The 22,934-nt window shown below is 44.4% G+C and overlaps 1 protein-coding gene and 1 long non-coding RNA gene across 3 annotated transcripts; both read left to right on the forward strand.

Moving 5' to 3' along the window:
• The first annotated feature begins 2,431 nt into the window (after window positions 1–2,431).
• Window positions 2,432–9,965, forward strand: LOC120655373 (probable plastidic glucose transporter 2). 2 transcript variants are annotated; one of them, XM_039933139.1, is made up of 15 exons: window positions 2,525–2,772; window positions 2,993–3,079; window positions 3,168–3,270; window positions 3,379–3,446; window positions 3,531–3,663; window positions 5,673–5,772; window positions 5,897–6,009; window positions 6,094–6,187; window positions 6,507–6,657; window positions 6,764–6,907; window positions 6,985–7,058; window positions 7,161–7,249; window positions 7,803–7,917; window positions 9,149–9,333; window positions 9,535–9,965. In XM_039933139.1, the coding sequence occupies exons 2-14, from the start codon at window positions 2,998–3,000 to the stop codon at window positions 9,329–9,331; spliced, it is 1,449 nt and encodes a 482-aa protein (XP_039789073.1). In that variant the 5' UTR covers window positions 2,525–2,772; window positions 2,993–2,997; the 3' UTR covers window positions 9,332–9,333; window positions 9,535–9,965. The 2 variants fall into 2 exon arrangements, with proteins under 2 accessions (XP_039789072.1, XP_039789073.1); XM_039933138.1 differs by having other exon boundaries at window positions 2,432–2,772; window positions 5,897–6,187.
• Window positions 9,966–12,570: 2,605 nt separating this feature from the next.
• Window positions 12,571–22,137, forward strand: LOC120655374. The gene is made up of 3 exons (XR_005667446.1): window positions 12,571–12,711; window positions 19,580–19,738; window positions 21,739–22,137. It is a non-coding gene; the product is annotated as an uncharacterized LOC120655374 (long non-coding RNA).
• Window positions 22,138–22,934: the final 797 nt, after the last annotated feature.

A 22,934-nucleotide genomic window follows, 5' to 3' on the forward strand; every position in this document is an offset into this window, starting at 1 on the left:
ACTCTGGCATAGTCCCAGCGCCAAACGTGCACCGCTGAAACAGAGCACCTCAACGCACAACGGAGGAGGAGGCCGCAGCGGAAAACACAGGAAACTCTTTTCACCGTCCGGCCCTCCGTGCACCCTTTGGGAGCGTCTGCGCGGCGGGGCCCGACCGATACACGGGGCCACACGTCGGTGGGTTGCGGGACTCGCATAGCGGCATAGCCGGGGGGGGGGGCGGGGGGGGGGGGGGCGGGGCGGTCAATTCCGCGCCGACGCGCGCGCACTCACCAGCGGGCAGCGCTGTGCGAGGTGGGCCCGGTTTGGGGGGCGGCGCGGGGCGCACAAAAGATTCGCGGCCACGCGTCGCCGCCTCCGCGAGGGCGCGCGGCGTCGCGTTCGCACGCTAGGGCCTGTGGCCTGTGGGAGTTTTTTTTTTTTTTTTTTGTGGAAGTGGCCTGTGGGAGTTGGTTTTCGGCTTTTCGCCATTTTTGCACGGGCGCCCTCCTCAACCCTGGAATATTCTGGTACTTGTGCCGTAGTCGCATATAAAGCATTTTTCCAGGAAATATAATAGTTAATAAAAGATGCCGGTGAACCAAGTTGATTTATATTAACTTATTGCTGGCTTTATTATTATCTCTTCCTTTACAGACTTACTTTTAGTAAATAAGTCCATATACATTTTCTAATAGTTTCTATGTGAAAAAATTAGTCAGTCCTCTATATCGTCCATCTCTTCTTTTTTTTTTTTACCAAGCGACTATTATATCATATCTTCGTTAGCTTCATCTAAATTATTTTATTTCCAAATACCATAGCTCACACAAAATAACCTTATCATATATGACATCAATAAGTTCTTTTTACATCAACCCATTTCTTCTCAGCTCTATTAAGATGCCGCAGTACCACCCTCACACATGCTCACTAAATGTAAAGTAGTAGTAGTTGTTGTAATCTTTGACAAAGGTTAGTAAATTTTTACAAATACAATCCATCTTTTAGAGTTTCCGTCTAAAGTAACATTGTGTCCGTCATCTATAATTTTTACACATAACATGATGAATAAGCACCATGAGCTCGATTTAGCCTCTTAGGTTTGCAGTGTTTCCACATCGACGCTGGGGTAAGGTGATTTAAATTTGCACTAGAGTGAGACACCACCTCTATACATATGGTGAGCAGGGTTTTAATTACCGACCGGTCCGGTCAAACCGGTGATGTCCGGTACCGGTATACCGGTCCGATTTGGCCGGAAACCGGTCGGTACCGGTGGAATTCAAATTTGAATTCAAATGGCGCAGTTCAACCGGTTCGTACCGGTATACCGGCCGGTTTGACCGATTTACCGGCCGGTTTGACTGGCAACCGGTCGGTTTGACTGGCAACCGGTCGGTTTGACTGATAACCGGTCAAATTCAAATTGTTTTTTTTTGTTTAAATTCAAATGCCCGCAAAGTATACTAAATAAATGTTTGTATAACATATTTTAATCTAAATGAACCCTCTAACCCTCTTTTGTACTACTTTTACATTGAATTCGTATACTTTTGTATACACATTTTTTTTTATTTAACTTCAAATCCCCGCAAACTATACTAAATGAACAAATTTTAGAGAAAATTTGACACCATTAGATTCGTCGCACCTTGAAGTATTTTTAGGAAATTTTCATTTTTTTGAATTTAAATTTAAATTTTGAATTTGGGCCGGTTTGGTACCGGCCCAAACCGGAACACCGGTCAAACCGGACCGGTTCCCACCGCTTAGGTGAACCCTGATCGTGAGACCTTGGAATCAGATTCATACATGAGTTGGCTGTGGTTTATGTAAAATTTTGATTTTCCAGTTTCCTCATAAACGAAAACCCCTTTTGAGGTTTGACGCAAAGCCCTTTTCCGAGCCTGCAAGTGACTCCCCGTAGAAGTAGAACCGGCGACGCAACCCAACAGACGGCCTGAGCGCCCAAAAGTAATGCGGTGTTTAGTTGGTGAAAAGTTTGGGTTTTGATATTGTAGCAATTTTGTTGTTATTTGGTAATTAATGTCCAATCATGACCTAATTAGATTTAGAAGATTCGTTCTCGTCCTAATCAGCTAAACTGTGTAATTAGTTATTTTTATAGCTACATTTAATACTTTATGTATGTGTTCAAAGATTCGATCACCGCGTTCGGCAGGCTGGAGTGGTGTGAGAGAAAAACACTGTTACCTGGCTGGTGGCTGAAGGCTGGAGCTGGAATAGTGAGAGAGAGAATTACTGTAGGGCTGGAGGCCTACCCACCAGCCGAACATGGTGGATGTGACAGATACGGTAGGAAATTTTTTAGAACTGAACGGGGCCTAAATTCCATGACCTGCAAGGGCCTGTACGCGAAATGCCCTCCCTTCCTCCCCGTCCTGCTTCCACCAGGAGCGAACCGACCGACACCGCCTGGAAAGCAAAGGTGGCTTGCGTGTCGCCCCCGTGTTGGCCTTCGCCCTCGCAGCTCAGCTCACCACGACCTCATCTCATCACGGCACCGGTTGCCCTTCCCCCCACCCGCGATCTCCGCGCTGGCAGCTAGCCCGGCAGGCAGGCCCTCACCCACCTCCCCTCCTCTCGGCCTCCGTGCTCCCTCGCCGAACCCACCCCGGGCTCAACCGCAGCCGAAGCAACGCTGGGCGCTCCCTCCCCTCCCTCCTCGGCTCCTCCCCAGATCCGGCGCCGCCTCCACGCTCCGCTCCGCTGCCCTGCCTGCCCCCCTCCTCACCTGCGCGATCTGATGCGCCCCCACGCGATCGCCAGGTAAACAAGCCTCGTACTCCGATTAATTTACTTAACCGCCGCTATTAATACGCCAACCCGTGTCTCCCCCCTCCCCCTCCCCCTCCTCCATCGAGACCGGCCCAGATCTCTCTCGACCCCGACCCCGCCCCCGCCCCCGAACCCCCCAATCCCTCCTCCATGCTGCTCCGGATCGCTTGTTGATCGCTTGTTGGCTTTTTTTTTCTCTCTCTGGGATCAGCGGCGATGCGGTGGAAGCTTAACTCGTCGGTGTACAAGCGCGTGCCGTCCAGGGAGGCCGCCATGGAGCCCGACGTCGAGACGCCGAGTTCGTGCACCCTGTCCCCCCTTGCCATTTCTCCTGCCCAGAAATTTAAGGGTGAGATTTTGAATCCCGCTCTCTCCGTTTCCCGCAGTGAGGGCGACGACGGACGCTGTCGCGGACCCGTCGTGGCGCATGTCGCTGCCGCACGTCTGCGTCGCCACGCTCACCTCGTTCCTCTTCGGATACCACTCCGGGTGCGTGCGTGCGCTCCTCCTCCTCACGTTTTTCACTCCGTCGAGATTGCTCTGCCGCACCTCATCTCAAACTCGTGCTCGTTTGGTGCCGTGGCTGTGGTGACGCAGGGTGGTCAACGAGCCCCTGGAGAGCATCTCTGCCGACCTCGGCTTCTCCGGCAACACACTCGCTGAAGGTACCATCCGTTCGTCCCCGCTGCTAATATGGTGGTTTTTGGTCAATTTTTTTATTACTCAGGTTGTGCCTCTGCTGGGTGCAGGACTCGTGGTGAGCATCTGCTTGGGCGGAGCCTTTATTGGGTGCTTGTTCAGCGGCTCTGTCGCCGATGGGATCGGGCGCCGCCGGGCGTTCCAGCTCAGTGCACTGCCCATGATCATTGGTGCTGCCATAAGGTGACATCATGTGCTAGTTGATTTGTCTTCCTCTTTTCACTAAATCCTTGTCTCTGTAGTTTGGTCGGTTTACTGCTGTATTAAACTGCCACTTGCTACCATTCCTCGTTCTTATGGTGGGTGGAGTCAGCATACAAAATTGATTACTTTAGAGTTAAAAATAACTAATATTGTTTCGTGGCAACATGTGGGGACTGGCTGACTGGTGACCTGTTGTAGTGGTGCTGATGGTTGATGGTACTTTTAGAATTGCTGAAAAGTTGAATTATGGGTTCAACAACTCCAGGCCTTTATTTTTCTGAGCACGTGGCTGGGGTAACAAATGGCGGCTCCAAGAGTACATCCTTCTGCAAAAATTTGAATCTTGTGCTGTTAGGACTTAGATGATGAAAAATGAAAGTTATGGTCCTGTAGCAATTTTGTGGGATTGGCTGGAATAAGGTGATTGGTGACCTGGTCTATTGGTGGTTCTGTAGAATAGCTGGAAACTTGCATTGTGGATTAACAACTCTTACCTTTTCTTTAACGGGGCATGCTGGACTTACGTGGGAAATTGACCCATCTGTAAAATTTAAATTTTTTTAACTTCCTTGATACTTAGAAGAACCAAGTATGTGATGGTTCTGTGGCAGTTATGTCCAAGTAGTGCGTGTAGTCTACATGTCATGGTGTTATTTGGGCACAGGGAAGCCCCTCACCAAGTCAAGGAAACATTAAATTTCCCCATTGACAAGGAGCAACTGGACAGAGCAGTCAAAGTAAAATAGTAACAGTTAGTTGAAATTTTAATCCCGTCACAAAAACTGTGGAGGACTGCTAAGCGAACCATGACTGTGCCATGTAACATCTTTTCCAGCTTTTCAGAACTCTTGAATCTAGTGTAAACTTACTGTACTTGTCACATTGTCATGTGGGCACGTTGAAGGCTCCACAGTCATAGAAATCATAGAGAGAATCTCCCTAATGATGAGAAGGAACTGAATAATTCCATACAAATCTTTGAATTTAAATTGACTTCGACTTGCTGAGTAGGAAGAGATCGAGTTACTGATCACAACTATTTTCCAAAGGTTGTTAAGTAATCTTCTTTTCCTGATTATGAGGATTCTGAATTGCAATAAGCGAGAAGGCTGTCTCAAATATAGATGAGCTGCTAGACTATGTCGAATAATGAATTCAATTATTCAGAAAAAAAAACTAAGAGATGGATGAAATTATACAAGGGATCCTGTTTTCAAAGGAAAGGAAAATGGGGATATGGCGAAATAGGTAGACACTACGGACTTGATTGTATTAAGCCTTGGTATGGAAACCTGCTAAGTGGTAACTTCCAAATTCAGAGAAACCACTGTTGTCTAGATCTGCCTTAAATTATACATACAGATTTACCATGAACACCAGGTTCATAATATCATAACCTTATTGGACTAAATTCCAAGGTAGAACCAAGAGCAGTTATTGTACCCTTTCCAGTCAGCCTAGTCAACAGTGATGGTGCAGTGCTGAAGAATGATGGAAATGTGGGTGATTTGACAATCTGAGTTTCAGAGGATGTGAATGTGATGATCTGGAAGAAAAATGGGTGGTGGGATATCTTGTAATTTTCACAATGCAAATGTGATGGTCCTATATCATATCTGGCATTCCGGGGTTCACAAGACATTCTAAGGTGTCTTGGGTTTCCATTTTGTTATTAGCTTCGTTATGTAATTATGTGTTCTATTCTATATGCCTTCACGCGGAATTTATGTGATACCATATGGCATTGAATGTTATGTTCTCTGCCCTCCTTCAAGTTATTTAATAATACTGCATTCTAAAATCTAAATTGCACTTCAATGGGCATCAAGAATGTTATGATGCACGAAAGAAGTGTATTAGATTGCATCAATGATGGTTGCATGTACTACTGTTCTGCAATTAAAGGAACCATGTATGCTCAGAATGTTTGTTTATGTTACTTCGTATCTGTCCCGTTTGAATGATTCTGATGAATAAACAATCTGCAGTGCTCTCACCAATAGTTTGGAGGGTATGCTTCTAGGAAGATTTTTGGTTGGAACAGGGATGGGCTTGGGCCCACCAGTAGCTTCATTATACATAACGGAGGTATGTAGCTGGTGTTTTTCATCAATAAGTGATTTGATAGATTTCAACTACAGCTCGCCTTATCCCCTGATGGAAATTTTGATATAGTTCATCTTTGTTCGCATTCACCTCTGATGGAATGCAGATTTCTCCTCCTACAGTGAGGGGTACATATGGCAGCTTTGTTCAGATTGCGACCTGTCTTGGAATCATTGTAGCACTCCTAATTGGTACACCTGTTAAAGATATTGATAGATGGTCAGAGACTTTCTGCTGTATTGCGAGCCTGTTGAAGTTTATCTGTGTGAAATCCATCTGTACTAAAGATGTTGCTTTCGGCAGGTGGAGAGTATGTTTCTGGGTTGCAGCTATACCAGCAACTTTACAAGCTCTTGCTATGGAGTTCTGTGCCGAGAGCCCCCAGTGGCTATATAAGGTGCATTTACTTTGGGCCACTGCTGGTTCTTTATGTTATGCTTCTGATTTATCAAGTCAAACATGCATATGTGCTCCTTTTATCACCCATATTGGTGGGCTGTTTTTAGTTTTTTGTTTCTGTTAAAGAGTTTAGGTTACAACATACTATGTGTTTGCAAACCATGGAACTGTATCTCATGTTGCTTTAGTACTTCACAAAGTACTGCACAATGTGATAATTTGATATACTACGGGTTGACAAGGCCACTAAGTGTATGCATGAATTGATGTTCAAGGAATTTACAGAATGATTTGATGAAACCTGTTCTTCTATGCAGTGTGGAAGAACAATTGAAGCAGAGATGCAATTCGAAAAGCTTCTAGGCCCCCTTCATGTAAATTCAGCCATGGCAGAACTTTCTAGATCTGAAAGAGATGATGGAGAAAGTGTAAAGTACTCAGAATTGTTTTATGGTCGCCACTTCAATGGTACAAGCTATTCTGTTATCCATTTTGTTGCATCTGTGCTCTTCTTATAACCTAATTTCTATTTGACCATGAAATTTGTTCATTATAAGTTCATTTTTCGCTACAGTTGTTTTTATTGGCGCGGTGCTCTTTGCTTTACAACAGTTATCTGGCATAAATTCTGTGTTCTATTTCTCCTCAACTGTGTTCAGAGGTGTGGGGGTGCCTGCTAACCTTGCCAACATAAGCATGGGGATTTCGAATCTATCAGGTGAGTGTCCAAGTAATTCTTATACTGCATTATTATGTTCATTTCATCTGACACTTACTTTCTGTGCTATATCCCAGGCTCCATTATAGCAATGGTTCTAATGGACAAGTTAGGTAGAAAAATGCTTCTTTCTGGGAGTTTCCTTGGAATGGTAAGCAACCACCATAAATGGAACTTTAAGTGATATGTTGAATAGAACATTTTTTTAAAGAAAGAATTGTTGAACATTACTGACAGCACCTTACTGGTATAGGCCTTCGCAATGGGGCTTCAGGCTGTTGGAGCAAACCGTCAGTTTCTTGGTTCTACAAGTGTATATCTTTCAGTTGGTGGAATGCTGTTGTAAGTTCCAAGAGTTCTACATATTTGAGCTTGGTTCTCTGTGATTTTCATGTTAAACTGGATTTACTTCAGATATCTATCTTTGGTACTGCATACAGCATGAGTTACATTAATGTATCCGACATTAACATGTTTTGTTATGGCTTTCTAAGACTTGTAAAAAAGTGAAAGGCACTCCATGTTGGGCTATGACATTCTTATCATGTTAAACTTTGATTGTTGTCTTGAGCATTGAACAGTTCTTTACCCTGCTCCTTTGGCTTACTGATTGCTACCAGATTAAATTACTTCTTTTACTTGTCTAATAGCATCAATGATTGTAATTCCCTGAACGTGTTTCATCTTAATTCTTGTGCAGTAATTTTCCCTAATAATACTGCATCACCTATTATGTGTAACAGTTTTCTGTACAGGATATTACCAATTGGTTGAATTGTAAGCTAGCAGTTAGATATCTGTTTGTCATTTGCCTCTATGTTTATAGCATACTTGTTACCTTTTTACAACAGTTGTGGCACTTTTGGTCCAGCTACTTATAGTTAGAAATTTGCAGGTTTGTCTTGTCATTTTCATTAGGAGCAGGCCCAGTTCCTGGACTTCTTTTGCCTGAGATTTTCCCCAATAAAATTCGAGCGAAGGCTGTGGCTCTCTGCATGTCTGTGCATTGGGTAAGACGTATATGTTTGATATCTGCCAGATGTAAATTGATGCAGTAGAAATAAACATATCTGTGTGCAAGTATACACTATATTTTTCTCGAATATAGTATACACTATATATGATATATCTCTGCACTGGTTTGCCTTTGTTTTAGTTCAATCGGGAGGAATCCCATCAACTAGCACAGAAATGATGAAGCTTTATTATTAGAGTATATTTGAGATATCTCTATAATAGGTAGGTTTGGATTGTTTCCGGACTCTACCAAACCGTAGGAGAGGCTTGCCCTTCAAGTCATGTACCCCAATATATACCGGCCTAGACCTCAATGCAACACAATAATCCACACATTACACCAATACTATTATTCTACACTTATCCTGTCCAAATGTTTTCAAATTGAGGTGTGCAGTCTAGGCTTGCATTTCCATAGATTTGTAGACTTAAATACTTTTAATTCAGTTTCAAAAACTTACACTATTCTAACAAGAAATTACTGCCACTCTACAGAATTCTAACGAAATAGTTGTGGACCCACCTGTGAGCCTAATACTACAACTTTTATGAAATGGATCAGGCTTTTGCCTTTTACTCTTTTGAAATTATTTGTCTTTAGACTTTTTTGTTATGGGTGTACATATCACTAAAATTATCTAGTCGCAAAAAAAAAAGTGACCGCCACCTAAAAGTTAACTATTTGTGGTTCTTTCTTTAATTTCTTCCCAACCTTGCAACTGGAATCTCATAAGGCACTGCTACTGATAGGAACCGAGTTCCTACCGCGGCTGCGAAGGTTGTAGGGGTGCGTGGATGGAGGGCGAGGCCTTGGGGGTCGCCGGCGGATGGGCGCCGTGGCGACCAGCAAGGGAAGCGGCGGCGGCGTGGAAGGGGGCGCGCGCGTGAGAGGGAGATCGCGAGGGAGAGAGACGCGAGAGTAGGGGCGGCCCCGTGAGGCCAACTGGAATCAATTCTCAGCCTAATCTGTTTCCATCTAGAGGAGAGTATTTAACTTACAAATTGTCCCACACTTTAGGAAACCGAATAAAACCCTAAGGAAATAAATCGTGGCTCTCCTAGCCACTTGGGCGGCGCCCCCGGCGTTGGTACGTGATCCACGCCGGGGCCGTCGGCTGCTGCGCCGGCTAGGCCTGGGCCGGCTGCTCCTGGCCCGTAACAGCTACCCTGTTTCTGGATTCAATGCACTTGCTAACATGCTATTGTTGAACCTAAATTCCGCAGATTGTAAACTTCTTTGTTAGTCTGCTGTTCTTGCGTCTTCTGGAGCAACTTGGTCCACAGGTTCTGTACACAATATTTTCATCAGTCTGTGTGATAGCTTCAATATTTGTGCGGCGCCATGTCCTTGAAACAAAGGGAAAGACATTGCAAGAGATAGAAGTTTCACTCCTACAAGCACAATAAAGGTACTTCAGCTTAACACTGTCACATTTTGCATATCTGGCAGCGACATTTTAAGGCAGTGATGACGTATAACAGATGCTGGACGTGAACTGACTTTAAAGTTTGAAATTTAAGGCCCATATGGATTAGAAGCATGTAGTCGAGCACAGCTTACCACATGATGAAATGGATTCATAGGCTGCAAAATGCTCTTGTAACTGCAGGTTCTATCTGGGTGGTACAGATTCGGCGTTGATTGGAGTCTGACATGACACTGCTTGCTGAATACCAACCAGCTGCTCTGGTATCCTGCTCGCTGATTCCTGAATCAAGTCGTCTCTTGAGAATGGCGATGCCCTACAATGGTCCCAGGGAAGTTACAGACATGCGCCTGCGACTGCTAGGGCATCCCAGTTTCTACGTAGACATGTACTGAGGTTGTGCCTGTATAGCCCGCCCTAGTTATAGGATACCATGTATTTTCTTTTCTATTTATACAAATACGTGTTGATGTACCAGTGAGAAGATACTACAGCTGGGCTGTTGATGAGCACAGTTAGAACGAGGAACATCTCATGATTTGCATTATACGTTCGGACGAATAATTAAGAACATCTCGTCTAGTTGAAACAATGAAACTGGAGGCGTTGTTGGACGGAAGATTTGTATTTCATCTCAATATTAGAGAATTCTCAAGGGTGAACATCTCGTCTAGTTGAAACAATGAAACTGGAGGCTCCTACGCACCGTGTAAATTCAGGATCTATTGCACTTTTTTTTTTGGGTCTCGAGTAGGGGCTGGCGACAACATCACGAAAACATATTTTAAGTTTCAAGTCAAGGAGCGCTTCGCAACAATTAGTAGTTACTCGATTTGCTTTATTGTTAGCAAATCACTATGTTTGCTTTGGTCGATCGAGTTTGGAAAGGCGGAGTTGTTGGGTCGTCGTTGCTGGATGCTGCCTAGAGCTCCGCCGCGCAGCGGGCAGTGGCCGAAGTTGTCGGCAGAAACTATGCATAAAAGAAGCATGGATCACGCGGTTGGAGGCTTGGAGCTAGGCTTGACTGCGTGTGTGAGAGAGAGGAAAAAGGTTCTGAAGGTGCGGCAAGCATCTATGCACCCACCGGATAACGGATTGGGTGGTAACGCGTGTTGAGAACCAGCAGTAGATGATTTATCCGATGGGAGAGCAATCGTGAGTGAGGCTTGGGTGGACCTTGTTAGGCCACGGGGTAGGGACGTAGGGTTACAAATCCCCCGACTGGATCGTTTAATCAGCTACCAGGAAGTATATCTCACTCGGTTAGTCGGTTACACTAGCAACCATTCGTAAATATCTACTAAGTGTTTGATTCGGGCCATTTGCTCTGTTATCTGTTCGCAGTGGCATCGAATCACATTGCTTGCCGTTTGGTTTCTGTAGGGACGTAATCAGTTAGCATGGTATCGGATACGGTCTTCCGAAACAACGATACCGGTGCCTGCCTAATCACATTTCGCCCCGTCTTTTGCTTGCACAATTGTTTGTGAGGTCCAACCAAACAAATGCCGCTATCCCTTGATCTGGAACGGATAGCACTGATACTACGAGATATATCTTTGTATCAAGAGTTTGCTTTTTGTCATCCCATCCATTACGTTTCTGCCTTTCATACTTACAACTTGTGTGCCTTTACTTTGTTAGAATAGTATCCGGATTGGCTATAAGTTGCAAAACTCTTTTAGGATGGGGATTTTATACTACTTGAATCATAATTGCACATGTAGATAACATGTTTTAGTTTATATTTTGTGCAAACTAGTTTGAGCCACATGTTAAGATTTTAAATTTGCCTAATTCAACTCCTCTCTTTTTAGATTAGAGCACCGATTGCTTTCACATGGATGCAGTCGCTCTTATTTATCTATAAGAAAACACGAGTCAAACCTCAACCCGGGTATTTGATTGATACTTTCATTGCCGGTATAAGAAGATGATGCAAGTTTTCGTTTTGCTGAAACAATACGCCTCATTCATTGTAGACACTTGATTCTACTTCTTTAGTGGTATGTATAACACTCGAGCATCTTGTCACAATCATGTGCAAAGTTTCTGTTTCGACGACAATTTTTTCTATTTCGATGTCAGGACTTCAATGGGTTCTCTTTCCCTAGGAAAAACACTTTCCCTACTACTCTTACCCATTCCCTGGGATTTTAGACCCTAAGGAAACCATCGAATTCCAGTATTGTTCAACCAAAAATTTTATCCACACATCGCCCCGGTAGGTATTTAAACATAGGCCAAATACCAGTGTCGAAAAACAAGTTGGGTCGACTTTTTATTATACCAAAAAAGGTGAGCCACATGGTGCGCGATGAAAATTCTTATTTCTACTAAAAATAAGGAAATTCTTATTTGTACTAAAAGTATTTGCATGGGTCTGGTTTAGACAATTTTTACTAATACTAGGGAAGATGTACGTGCCACAGACACGTATTTAATTTTTCTTCCATCAAACAATGATGTTATTTATTTTCTTTTTAAAAATAATACACTTCTTTCTTTTCCTTTCATAAACAATGATGTCAATTAATATCCTTCCAAAACCATCAAGCAACAATGCCATTTATTTTTCTTCTAAAAATAATACACGTCTTTCTTTTCTTTCCATAAACAATGATGTCAATTATTATCCTTCCAAAAGAAAAAATGACGTGAATTATGGGTTAACGTATGTGCAAAGAAAAGTATGTATATACTAAAGGAAAGTATGTTAATACATGTCTTTTTTTTCCTTCCATAAACAATGATGTCAATTATTATTCTTCCAAAAGAAAAATGACGTGGATTATGGGTCAATATATGTGCAAAAGAATATATGTGTATGTTAAAGGAAAATAATATGTGGGTACAAGAGATAGGTATAGGAAATTGCTGGTGTAAAAGTAATAGGATTTTGGTGGAAAATATTGGCGAAACCAATCTCCCCCTCCCTTTTGTCATGCCTTTTGGTCTGACAAGTGGGGCCTTCGTGAGGGGTACGGTGGACCTATCTTTGGTGAGAAATGTTTTCAATTGTTTTAACTTTTATAGTATAGATTAAAAATAAGATCAGTAGATTTGAAACACATCAGATTGTATTATTTGCTAGATGTATAAGGAAAAATATTATTTCTATTAGAATTTTACCACGTGTCACGCTATAGAATCTTGGCAGTTACTATACCAATGGTATCCGAGGCAACTTTGGCTATATTTAATGGCATCACTCGGAAGAGGAGCAGACCACAAGCCTCAACAATAGCCAAGGAACTAACACATTTTTTTGCAGCAAAATTGTTCTTCAGCCGAGCAGATAGATACCTATTTCACTTGTGGTTGCGCTCTGCGGGTATGGGATAGATCACCATATGCAAGGTAATTTTTAGATCTAAAAAGTTCCCTTATGTAGATCTAGGGTTTTATTGGGGTGCAAATCAAGTGCCGGTGGTGTGATGATTGCTTGCTGCCGGTGGTGGTCGTTGGTTCAGATCCTAGCATTGTGATGTTGGACGCTGCACGCTACGGGGTTGCCATCTTGAACAAGATGATGAGGGTGGGGATCGCTGATTCAGTCACCTAGCGGCGAAACATGGATTAGATTTCCGGATAGGAGTGGTTGATATGGGTGGGCATTCGAATTAGTTCGGGTAATTTGGGCAACATTTCGGGTAATAAGAACTGCTTCTAGAAATACACTCGTAAAAAGGAATACCTGAAAATTCGGGTTCGGGTATTGGGTAATCTTGATTACCCGATGCACAAGGTAGCATGTTGGGGGGCGGCGGCTCGACTGAGGCATGGGCACGTGGCCGCACGGACTCGGTGCGATGGGTAGCTGGGGTGCAGTCGCTCAGGGCGCTTGGAAGCGGGCGGTGGCATAGCGGGGCGTGGTTGCTCAGGTGAGTCTGGTGCGACGGGCAGTGCTGCAGTAGGGGTGGATGCATGGCGTGGTGTGCGGCGCCACAGTGGTCAGTGGGGGTGAAAGGCCCTTGTTTGGTTTTGGTAATTGAGTGACAACTTAGGTGGACTAATAATTGTTTATGTCGAGATACACAGGAGATTAATCCACACAAAGACACTAGTATGAGCGACATGTGCCATGGAGGAGGAATGACTAAGGGTTGATGCTATGCTCATATAGTATGATGGAGGAACTCATTGCATATGAGACATAACATGGAGTTATGTGACCAAAGTGGAGAAGATCAAGACAAGGCTTGGCTTGATAGACCGGTTGCAATGGAGAAGGACAAGTCAAGGCTTTGAAGCGAGGGACCGCGAGGCGGTGAAGCTTGGGCAAGATTTGGCGCCGATGGATCGAGGCAACGGTGAAGAGCGAACAAGGTCAAGATCGATGGACCAAAGAGATCATGTGATGATATGGAGTGGATCATATCATTCAAGGAAGATCAAGCCAAGTGTTGATTCATGATGATGATCAAAAGGCTTGATAGAGTTTGGTGCTTGTATGGCATCAATATTTGGGAAGATGAAATGGAATGCGCAAGGCAAAGGTATAACTTGTAGGGCATTTCATTTCACCGGTCAAAGGTTGTGTAGAGAAGTGCATTACCGGATTTAGGATAGATGGCCGTACTATCAAGAGGGGCAAACTTGTTTGCATATCGGTCATCTAGTGCCACTTGAGCGATCTAACATTGCGATATTGCTAGGATCGAGTGGCGTGGTGAGATCAAGTGAAAGTTCTTTGAAAATGATTGTGAAATGCTAACACACATGCACATGGTATTGTTCACGTGGTGGTGTTGGCACATTTGCAAAGGAGAAAGAGTTGGAGTTGATGTTTATCAACTTGGGTAAGCAAGAAAGGCTTTTTGGTGTTCTTCGGAGATTAGGTTGGCTCTTGGAGTGAAATACTGCTTTGATCCATTGTGTTTTGGATCAAATATTCAGTTGGGTTGTGTAGCCCTCTGAATAAACTTTCCATAGAGTCCAAGATCACCAAATTTGGACATTGAAGCTAAGAGTTATGACCGTTTTACCGAGGTACATTTCTGCTGGAAATAGACCTGCGGGTGGTCCGCTCCTTGGGGGAGGACGGTCCGCCATTATCTCGGATGAGCTCGAACAAAACCGTTTTTGGCTCTGTTGGTGGTCCAAAATGAACTGCGGACGGTCCGGTCCATGGGGGCGGACGGTCCGCCTTTAAAAGCTGAAACGAGCGCAGGAACTTGGTAGTTCTGTCTTGGGTGTCCAAATTGTACTGCGGATGGTCCGGCCCTTGGGGGCGGACGGTCTGCCTCCTACTGAAAATTCTGGGACAGAAACACTGCGGTTTCTGTGTGTGCTCACTTTTTGAACGGCGGACGGTCTGCCGGTCACTTCCAGATTTAGTCAGAGACGTTTGCAAATCGGTTGGTTCGAAGTTTTGAACCGCGGACAGTCCGCCCGGGGCTCTAACGGTCGACTCTGACACATAATCATTGCAGTTCTAGCCGTTGGTTTTGAATGGCGGACGGTCCGGTCTCTGTGAGGCGGACAGTCCGCAAAAACTCTGTTTTCACGGGATTTGAGTGTAACGGCTAGTTTGGGGCGTCCCTCTATAAATAGAAGGTGTGGCCGGCCATTTGAGGTTGCTGAGCACCTTGGAGACTTGGTGTCCATGTGTGAGAGTGCTTGAGAACCCTCTACTCACTCTAACTTGATAGTAATCATCCGATCGAGTGAGAGAGCGATTCTTGTAACACCCTGGGTGTCTGCACAGTAATTAATTAGGTGTCTGCACAGTAATTGTGTAGGTTTGCTTTGCATCATGTGCTTGATTTACTTAAAAAGGATCTTTTTGTAATTATGAAAGGTTATATGTGTAATTATGATTTTATGCAAGGTCCTTTCTACAGTGGTGTTGAATAGGTTGTGTAATTATAGCTTTAGTGGAGGGTGTTTTTGCAAAATTTCAGAACATTTAATGCATGGCAGCCATTTTTGCTTTTGAGTCTAGAGTTGAAGTGAATTTGCTTTGAAAAAGACAAATTTCCTAGAATTCAAAATCTCTTCAATGATTTTAATTTTAGCTCTTGAATCTTTGGTCAAATAAATTTTTGCACAACTTCAAAGTTGTAGATCTTGAAAAGTTGAACAACTTTCATGTTGGGCACTTTTCCATTTGAGTTTTGGTTTAAAAGTTATCGTTGGTTTATAGATTAGTCCCTGGAAGTTTTGGAAATTTCAAATCGGTCCTTATCACCATCTCCCACCTCCCTGCTCTGTTCTCGCCGCCGACGCCACCGACAGCGCCGCCCGCCGGCGCCTTCCCGGCCATTCCGGCCATTACTTCGCCGTGCGCTGGCGCCCACGCGTCGCGGACGACCTCCTCCACCGCCCTCTAGCCTTGCGCTGGAGCTCCTCGGCCGTGCCACGCGCCCCGCCGCTTCCAGAGCCGCCCTGGCGGCCGCCACCGCGGCACCGCCGTGGACAGCCCCGGGCAGAGCTCGCCGCCCTCCCCTAGCGCGCGCACGGGCACTACTTAAACCCCAGAGTCCCTTTTCGCAGGCCCTTTTGCTCTCTCCTCGCTCTCACACCGCAGAACGCCGCCGCCGCCCCGCTTGAACCCCGGCGAGCTCACCCCGCCGCGGAGCCGTCTCACCGCCGCTCCTCCGCCCGCTCTGACCCCCTAGCTAGCGCCGCCTCGCCCTCGCGCAACTCCCAGGCCACTTCCCCTCACCCGAACCCCACCGGAGCCACCCCGCCGCCGTGCTCCGAGCCCGCAAGCCGCCGCTCGCCGTCGACACCCCATCTCCGACCACCCTAGCCTCGATTCCAAGCACCCAGAGGTGCGCCTTGAACCCGTGAAGCTCCCACACCCCTCCACCCTCACCGCCGGTGAGCCCCTCGCCGGGAAACCGCCGGTCAAACCCGCGCTCCCCCTCTGACCCGACCCGAGGACATCGGGTTTGAATTTGAAAAACCCCAGGGGGTTATCTGCGTAGTCAGTGACTCATAGGAATAGTGCCTTAGGGACTGCTTTGTAATGTTTTTCAGTGAACTTTGAAATTCTAGATCAATTCGTAGAAAATTCGTAAAATAGAAAATCTTAATGTTTTGGAATCCTCTTGAAGATCTCTATGCAGTAGAACCATATTATGTTAGGCTTTAGTTGCAAGTTTTTGCTGTATAAATGGTTTTGTGTCACTAGGTAAATAAATATTAGATGTTTAGTCTTTTTCTTATCTAATACTTGAAAGCTGGTCTTGCTCTGAAATTTTTGTGGTAGTTTACTCATGTTACACTAGCTTTGCTATAAAAATTTCATGATCAGTTCTCTTGTGTAGTTAGTTATTTGGTTTAATCCTTGTTTAATAGACTTTATTTATGATAAATAGTTTCTTTTCTTGATAAATCCTGAATTTATTCCTGAGTGTTCATCTGAAGTATCTTGGCTTGTATAGGAAGTTTGAGCTTCAGTTTATGGCTAGAACAGGAGTTAAAATTTAATCTTGCTAAATTGATGTCTGTTTTGTTTATTTTCTCAGAATTAATTCTGTGTAGATAAAATCATGAGAAATTCACAGTAGGTAAAATATCTCTGTGTAGATCTCCTGTTAAAATTTGAGCTTCTGTTTGGCTCTAGTTTGATCTGTATAATTCAAGCTTGTACTAGGTGTTGCATGCATAAATGATTTATTGTAATTAAATGGTTACATGTCTTGGCGTGATTTTTACAGGGTAGATTACTTTGTTCATGTTCTGTTTAGTGTAATGTGTTTAGAATTTATTACTATTTGTACTCTGAGTTGTTGATTTATTTACAAACCATGACTTAATTGTATAGGAAATCACCACCACTCATTTTATGAAGTTAGTTAACTTCTTTTGTGCTGTTGATCATGATGCCTTGTGTAGTTAAATTTGGTATTTAACTACTCTATAAACGATTGCCCATGTGTGTTTATAATGTTGTTCTTGCATTACATATAGACACGACTGCCTTATCGGACGGGACGTACGAGCTGATTCCGGAGTCTGACGGAGGTGATCTCGAAGCTCAAGTGAACACTGCTGAACTAACTGAAGCCCCGGACCAAAGTTCGGAAGAGCCTAGAGCTGAAATAGTTAGCAATTACCGAGAAGGCAAGCCCCGGACATAACCTATACTTCAAATTAATATCATTTACTGTATTATTTTACTTGTGCATTTACAGTTCATAGGAGTTGAATTGAAACCCTAGATGCATGATCCTAGGAACCTATATACTGAACACTAGACTTGAGTTCGAATAATTGCTAAGCTTATAGGACCGGTAAAAGTCGAGTGATTGCCTGTCACTCGCGAGCTTTATAGGAATTGATTGTTTACTTTCTGTTATCAATATAAGGACGACGGACGGGGTTGTGTTCGATATCATGACCTTATGTGAGACCCCGTCTGTGTTGATGAACTTGCTAAGGTCGCGGTGTGTGGTAGTGCCGGTTAAGTTTTTGAAAGTACTAGCCACATGCCGTAAATATGGTACGCGGCAAGCCTAGTAGCCGATTGGACCGGGGAGTGGATATACCTGACACTCTCTCTTAGAGATAGGTTTTATTTTATGTTGCGCAACACTACGACTTCTAGGGACAAGGGTGGACCGGGCACGGGTGGACCTTGGAGCCCTGTAGTCGGGGAGAGTGTTCCTATCCATGAGCCGGAAAGAAAGGCAAACGGTTGTTTGGAAACGACCCGACGGTGTTCCAAACGTGTGTGTTAGGTTTTCCTTGCAAGGTTGAATTTCGATTCAGAATCGTCCACCTCTCACGATGAAATGAGACTACTTGATTGATCTGCCACACAGAGTAATAAGAGCAACAATATTATGATCAATCTTGATGTTTGCTTAGAAGTTCCACCATGATTGGATAGTAGTTGCTTACATAGAACGGTTAATCTACTAGAATCTTGAAAGCTAAAATTTGAAAGTAAGGACCTACTCTTTATTGCTTTTCAGCAAAGGAAAACCAGAGCCTTACAAAGCCTTGCATAGTCTAGCTAAGGTAGGCTACTTATACCCGTTGACGGTTAAGTCTTGCTGAGTATTAGAATACTCAGCCTTGCTGTTGAAACCCTTTTTCAGGTATGACTTTTGAGGATCAGATCGCTAGCTTAACCTATCCTTGCTCATTGCCTCCTGGCTGGTCCGTAGAGTGGGATACGTCTGCGACCGGCAACGACTCTGACGAGTAATACCATGCTTGGGCTAGCCTGGTATTCTTTTGCGATGTGTTGTAGCCGTCACATCTTATCTTCCGCTGTTTAAAACTCTGAAGTTTTACCATTATGGCTTGTATAACTGTTTTACTTAAGTTGGTTTTGTAATAATGTTTTGAACTGGTTTGTAATCATTACTATGCCTGTGTTGTAAAATTGTGGTTGTAATATCTCTGAACTCTCCCTCGTGCAGGGTATGCTTGTTCGATCCGAGAATCGGTGGTTGTATCGGGACGTTACCCGACAAACCAAAAATTGTTCCGTTTGAAGTGCGTTTAAGCTAATGTTGCCTTTATGGTGATGGCCTGCGCACTTGAGCCGGGATAATTTAGGCGGTTCTGCCACAATTCTAGTGCGATTGCTTTGAGAGATTGCATCGAGTGGCAATAGGTGATCGTGTTGCAAGCCGGTGTGCTTGTTACTCTTGGAGGTTGCCACCTCCTAGACGGCTTGGTGGCAAGAGGCTCCGTTGAAGTCCACAAGAAGATTGTGCGGTGCTCCGGAGAAGAGATTGTGAGGGGTATTGTGCTCACCCCGCGGGAGCCGCGAAGAGCAACTCTAGTTGAGCGAGACGTGAAGAGCAACAAGTGGTTGGGCCGGATCATGTGCTAGAGCTCGGGTACATCGGATTCGAGTAATTCGGGATCAGGTTGGTTATTTCGGGTTCAGGAAATTCTACCCACCCCTAGTGGGTGAGTGTGGGTGGAGAATGGGTCAACCCAGGTATAGCTAGCTAGTGGGCATACAAGGGTTGAGCAGACCATTGTTGGGCCTCTTCTTTGTTTTGGGCCTTGAGAAGCTAACAAAGGGTTTTATCCAAAATATAAGGTAGTTCCAGACCTATATAAACTACTATTAGCCCACCTATATATATATATATCACCAAATACTAGGTAATATTTATTAGATTTAGGAAGTTGCACTCTCCAGATATGGGATAGATCGACACATATTTAACTCTCTTAAATTTAGCAAAAGGCTTTCATAAGGTAGAGAGTGCCTCTAATTGAGCACTAAAGATGTGTTTATGTTTTGCAGCTTCACTCCCCACGGACCGCTCTTCTAAAGTTCCGTAAATCTTCTCAATGGCAAGGTTTCTTGATGACCCCATCTTATTTATTGTAAGCTGTTGGACAGACATCTCAGATCTACAAACAAATGAGTATAGAGAACAATATTGCAAGCCTCATGGCACAGGTACAGTTCAACTTCTATTGTTGTTCTTGTTGGTAGTTGCCACGTCATGTCTATCAACATAAATGACGATGATGCTACTTTTTCCCATCACCATGTCGAAGAACCAGCAGATTTTCGGTTTGTATTAGTTGCATAATTCTTAGTTTCCAGTTTGTATTGGTTGTTGGTTATTATCATTGACTCTACCAAGCCATCTTAGAGTTAGAAAATTATTTTTGTAAATGTCACTGGTAGACTTGCGTCCCACTTGTTGTGGCACATATTTCACTGTTTATCACATTGTAAACAATCACAGAGATAGAAAGACTCTGCTTAGTTTATATCGTCTTGTCTCACCTCTAAAAAATACTAAGAGATTGAAATTTGACGTGTAAATGTTAGGAATAGAGATAGAAAGCAATTGATTGCTATTATTTCACTACCAGACACGGCACATAAGTGTTGTGACGCTGCTAAACTATTAAGAGATACAAAGTTGATATTTGGTTCCTATAAATAGAAACTTACTGCACATTAGTAATAGTATGGGCTCAACTCGTTCGGATGGCTGGGCTGGTGACTAGTATGAAATATTCAAGCTGGTAGGCTGGCTGGCTGGTGCCAAGTGCCAACAGCCCAGCCGCTGAGGTGACAGTTGTCGCTGAGAGGCCACGTCCAACAACAGTTGAGAGCCAGCTGCCCATTCCCGATGCTAAAAGCCCCATTTAAATTCAAATCTCTAGCCAGATTTAGCCCACTGGCCGAACGGCTGGCTTAGGATGGTTGGGCTGGTCAGCCCAGCCAGCCGTTTCCGCCCATTCAAACATTTGCTGGTACGTACAAGTACATAACTCACTATTGTCATACACACAAAGCCAAACAATCTTAAAGATAGAAACGTGCTCCATGAATGTTGTTGTTGTGTGTTTCTCTCTCTATACACACACACACACACACACACACACACACACACACACACACACACACACACACACACACACACACACACACACACACACATGCTATTGGGAGCCCCGGGCTCTCTAGGGAGCTCTAGCCACGCCCATTAACTGGTCCAACCGAATCAGCTCCCCCTCCCTCCCAGCACAGCACTAGTTCCCCGGCACCAGGCTACATGCGCTAGTTTCCCCTCCCCTCCCCCACCACGTGGCTAACTAGGTGAGGGAGGGATGGGTTGCATGCAAAACATATTTTATTTTTTCACGATAACTTTTCGCTCGGATATTGGATATCCAATTCGCTAATGGTTTTCACCACTAGATTACTGTTTTTTTTGCATCATATGAGATTCATTTGAAATTTGAATCTAGACATCAGAGAAACCCAAACTTTATTGTCATAGATCCATCTGTCCTAGAAACATGGCATATAAATATATGCGTGCAATCATAGAAACATATGTGTAGAGGCACAAATTATCTCTGAAATTTGTGTTCTATGACATGCTACTTTGATTCCTATGAGCTAATTAGATTCAAAATTAAAATTTCTCATCCCCTAGCTGTTATATCTAGGTTTATCTGTGTCTGCAGAGAACGACTGATTATATGCCAATGTTCATGCGCGTATATGCCAATGTTCGATCTCTACAGACCTGTATGGCAGTGTTATAGATACTATAAACCTTATATGACCGATATCGTTGTCTTCTATGATATGTATATAGTATAAGCTGCCATCTATGACCTTTTTATGACCTGTATCGCTGTCTTCTCACTAGCTGTTATATGCGGTTCTATGGGCGTATGTACAAATTTCTATGACATGCTAGATGTTTATTTGATTATTTCTATGCTTCTATATAAATTATTCTAGGCTTCTATAATTCAAATTTCAAATTTCAAAGATAATTTGTGCCTCTACACATATGTTTCTATGATTACACATATATGTTTCTATGCCCATATATATAGAACTGCACGGTTCTCTTGTATTGGGGATAACATTTCTTTGTGTTTCTTTGACTGTTTCATTACCCATCTCATATGTTTCCAATGTAGGTTCAAACATTCAGCATAGTCTGGAATTTGGAAGGCGAAAGCATGACCCCAACTTGTAGATCGATCTATCTTCATTTGGGTAAAATTCCTAGATTTGCCTTTCCAGCTGCAGCATGGTCAGGGATTTGAAAGGCAAAAGCATGACTCCAATTTGTAGATCGATATGCGAAATCATAATTTAGGGTAGAATTCCTGGATTTGCCAACTTCATTTAGGGTAGAATTCCTAGATTTGCCTTTCGAGCTGAAGCATTATCTAGAATTTGAAAGGCTAAAGCATATGACCCAACTTGAAGGTCGATCTGCCAAATCTCCATTTGGGGCAGAATCCTTGGATTTGCCTCCAGCTGAAGCATGGTCCGAAATAATTTGAAAGGTGAAAGCATGACCCCAACTTGTAAATTGAGGAATGTTGAGTACTCTATCCTGCTTGTGATGAGTGAATTGTCAACCGTGCGGTGTGATCGTGCGCTTGGTCTTTGGATTGCAGGTACACGGGCGTCGAGTGTCGACGGGGAGCTGCCGTGGAGGTGCTGTGGCCGATGGACCGTGCGGTGGACGGCGGTGAAGGGCAATCGGGACCGGAGCTCGGACCGGGCGGCAGCTGTGGCGTCCACTCCTGGATCGAGGGCGCAAGCGGCGACGGAAGGCGGGTTTCCTGGTTTGCGCCACAAAACCAAGGAGGCAGACGGCCGTTGAAGACGCCAAGTCGTGGAGGTGACGGGCATCGGTCTCGGGACTGACGGAGGCGACGGGCGTCGACGGCATCTAGGGCCTCACTGCGGGCGAGGAGGTGACGGGCGTCGGACGGCGTCTAGGGCCACGGCGCGGAGGCGGGAATCTTCCCGCGCGTGAGGTTTTGGCGGTTTTCTCAAAACCGGCCACCTACCCGGGTTTCGCGGACCCTCCAAAACCGCGGACTGGATCTTCATCAAGACGGCGGCATCACGGAGAAGACTTCATTTCGAAGAAAGAACCTCGGCCGTCGGATGAGATCGTGTACAGGGGGTGCTGCAGGCCAACCGGTCTGACCGGTCCCTGGCACCGGTCTGACCGGTCTAACCAACCGGTCTGACCGGTCCAGCGTACCGGTCTGACCGGTCCAGCGTACCGGTCTGACCAGTCCCGCGGGTATAAATACCCCTTCACTTGTGTTAGGTCAAGTGCGGCTTTTGTAATCTATTCGTTTACACTTCT

Source organism: Panicum virgatum, chromosome 1N, assembly GCF_016808335.1.
Source record: "Panicum virgatum strain AP13 chromosome 1N, P.virgatum_v5, whole genome shotgun sequence".
NCBI classification, from domain to species: domain Eukaryota; kingdom Viridiplantae; phylum Streptophyta; class Magnoliopsida; order Poales; family Poaceae; genus Panicum; species Panicum virgatum.

Coding starts and splice junctions, on each gene's coding strand:
- LOC120655373 (XM_039933138.1), top strand. CDS start 2,998: ATGCGGTGGAAGCTTAACTCGTCGGTGTACAAGCGCGTGCCGTCCAGG. Junction 3,447..3,530: donor CGGCAACACACTCGCTGAAG/GTACCATCCGTT, acceptor TGCTGGGTGCAG/GACTCGTGGTGAGCATCTGC. Junction 6,908..6,984: donor GGGGATTTCGAATCTATCAG/GTGAGTGTCCAA, acceptor GCTATATCCCAG/GCTCCATTATAGCAATGGTT.